The sequence below is a fragment of the Sardina pilchardus genome, chromosome 11 (assembly GCF_963854185.1).
Source record: "Sardina pilchardus chromosome 11, fSarPil1.1, whole genome shotgun sequence".
NCBI lineage: Eukaryota > Metazoa > Chordata > Actinopteri > Clupeiformes > Clupeidae > Sardina > Sardina pilchardus.
In genome coordinates, this window is record NC_085004.1 from 17,821,915 (window position 1) to 17,824,880 (window position 2,966).

At 44.7% G+C, this 2,966-nt stretch overlaps 1 protein-coding gene across 1 annotated transcript in view; it reads left to right on the plus strand.

Annotated features, from left to right (window-relative positions):
• The window catches only part of adamts18 (ADAM metallopeptidase with thrombospondin type 1 motif, 18), a 104,904-nt gene extending 102,950 nt beyond the window's left edge, over positions 1-1,954 (plus strand). The window contains exons 23-24 of the mRNA XM_062548714.1: positions 795-950; positions 1,844-1,954. Of these exons, the coding sequence (XP_062404698.1) occupies positions 795-950; positions 1,844-1,954 (267 nt within the window). The remainder of the gene's footprint in view (positions 1-794; positions 951-1,843) is intronic.
• Positions 1,955-2,966: the final 1,012 nt, after the last annotated feature.

A 2,966-nucleotide genomic window follows, 5' to 3' on the forward strand; every position in this document is an offset into this window, starting at 1 on the left:
AGTATCTTTAAACCTGAAAGTAAAACAGCTACCACTTGCACATACACTGTCATCACAGACATAACACTCTACACATCTAAAAGGCACGCTTGAAGCAGGGAGTCAAACATGATGAAAAGAGTCTCTCCTCTCTCTCTCTCTCCCTCCCTCTCCCTCCCTCTCTCTACCTCTCTCTCTCCCTCCTCCTGATCCCCCTTTATCCTGTGGCGTCTGGCTGTCAGGCGTGTGACTCTGACACTCTGTCACAAGCGCAGGATGCCTGTGAAGTCTCTTCTCTTCCTCCTCGTGTCCTCCTCTGATGCAAAATGACAACCACTGTGTCTGTCTTCACACACGCTCTTCCCCTCTCTACTTTCCCCTCGACTTATTCTGTCTACTTATCTCCTCCATCTCCATCTGATTTTGCTCTCTTTTTCTCTCTCTTCTCTATCTATCTATCTATCTATCTATCTATCTATCTATCTATCTATCTGTCTATCTATGTATCTATCTATCTATCTACCTATCTATCTACTGTATCTATCTACCTATCTAACTATCTATCTAACTATCTATCTATCTATCTATCTATCTATCTATCTATCTATCTATATCTATATTATCAATCAATCAATCAATCTATCTATCTAGCTATATATCTATCTATCTACTGTGTGTTCAATCCTTATTTTCACATTTTATGTCATGTTTATATGTTAGTCTCAAGCTCAGACCTTTTATCTGATGTCCTTACCATAATCTCCCTGTCTCTGTGTGTCTCTGTCTCTGTCTCTGTCTCTGTGTGTCTCCTGCAGTGTTCTGTGTCGTGTGGCGGAGGGGTTCAGACGCGCTCCACCCAGTGTCTGCGGCAGGGTCGCCCCGCGGCCGGCTGCCTGCCCCACCAGAGGCCCGTGAGCTCCAGGGCCTGCAACACCCACTTCTGCCCCGCACCTGCCCCGGCTCCCCCTCCAGCTGCCCCGCCGCCCGGTCCCCCGCGGAAAGGTACGGGCTACTAACTGGACCGTGTGTGTGTGTGTGTGTGGAGGGGATTGTGTTGTGTGGTTTGGTTGTGTGGTGTTTTTTTTTTTTAATATTTGCATTTAAATGTATTTACATGCATTCCTTTAGCTGACCTTTTTGTTGAGCGTGATTTACAGTAACAAAAGAGAGAACAGTCAAGGTATAGGAAGTGTAGTGCAACACTAGTGCAACAATAAATACGACCTTCCACAAACAAACAAACAAACAAACAAACCAACCAGGCTTTGACAGTTCAGAGTGGAGGTATAGACCAGATAGATCGAAGGGAGAGTGGGGAAGTGCACATTAAGCGTGATGGGTTATCGGCTGTGTTAAGAGAGGAGGTGCTCTCAAAAGAGCTGGGTCTGTTAAAGGTTGTTGAAGGGTAGAGTTGATACCAGTGCAGGGAGAGTTTCTACAGCTCTGTGAGATCTGCCGCCTGTAGCCTGGAACGGTGAACTCACGTCGGAGTTGGAAAAAGGTACTGCCATCAATACCGATGAGTTTTCTTGCGTGTGAGTTTTATTAGAGAAATGGTCTTTTGGTCCCCTGTTGCTGACTTCAATGCAGCGCTGCCTGGAAGGCACTAGGGTTAGACAAGGTTAGGGTTAGGTGCCTTGAAGTCGACAGTAGCAGCGCTGCCTTGAAGTTGACGGTGGGGGCCCAAAAGACCATCAGGCTTTATAAGATGTGTTAACTACTTGGGAGTTAGGGTGAATATAAGTGTATGTCAGAAGTCTTCCATTTGAGCTCTCTATGTCTGGATATAGAACTGCAGATTTACCTCAGTGATGTTAGTGAGTCCCCCCCTCATCGTTCTCCTTGTTATCTTTCAGAGGAGAAGCCTTGCTTGGACTTCTTTGGCTGGTGCCACCTGGTACCTCAACATGGCGTCTGCAATCACAAGTTCTACGGGGAGCAGTGTTGCAAGTCCTGCTCCATGAAAAAACAGTGAATGTGAAACAAACGTCATCAATGCACACACTCACAAAAAAAAAAAGAAAACTCAATTTCCCATGAGTAGCCCCCACACAAACTCCTATCCTCAGAACCCCTTGTCTTTGTCGATTCAAAATGGATGACGCAACGGATGGATGTTATGGATGAACGCTATGGAGTTGAGAGGTTGGCTCAGAGTCCTTGACACAGAGCAATGGAGGCAATGCAGTCTTTGCCTTCCTGGAGTACTTGATGAGAAGAACGGATGAGAAAGAAACAGTGCAGAGACAAATGCCCCTTCCATCTTTTTCTTGGCAAAACTGATCTCAAGTGGATGCTTCCTGTGGTTTATTTTCTCTCTCTCTCTTTGTGTTTTATTTTGAGCATTCACTTTTAAGTCTTCTCGGGAACTCTTGAGGACATTCTGTGTATCAACTCCGTTTTATATACACGTACATGTATATTTAAATGAGCCTGTATACAGCAGGGCATTTTTAATTAAGTTATTCAGTTTCCCGTGTGATTGTGCATGTCTGATGTACTGTAGCCTATGTCTGGTACGTGTTGGGAACTTATTATCAAATCATGTCTTAGCAGTATGTCTCTGAAGACCATTTTGACTTTGATGTTGACAACCAATCATGGATGCACTATTGCCACCTGGTTTACCTAATGTTCTTCCATTGCTGGTGCTTTTTTTACGATAGCGAGGTACGCTTCAGTGACCCATTTCTATATGTTTGTCATGTTGTGTCATTTTTGTTTAGAGAAAGAAACATTTCCCTGGCCTTTTGTATCCTTAACAAACCGGACAAAAAAAAAGTGGGTCCTTCTCGTGATCCATTGATGGATGGTTTCAGGCCAGCAAATAGGACTGGACCTTTTTTTCCCTGTTTGCCTCATTTTTACAATCATGTCGAGGTATCTAATAATCCCTCTCCTGGGGATGTGTGAGGTCACTGATTGCCACCTGGGCACACAACCTCCATATAATGTCTTCATCTAATGAGGGTGTCTGCGTCTGTGGG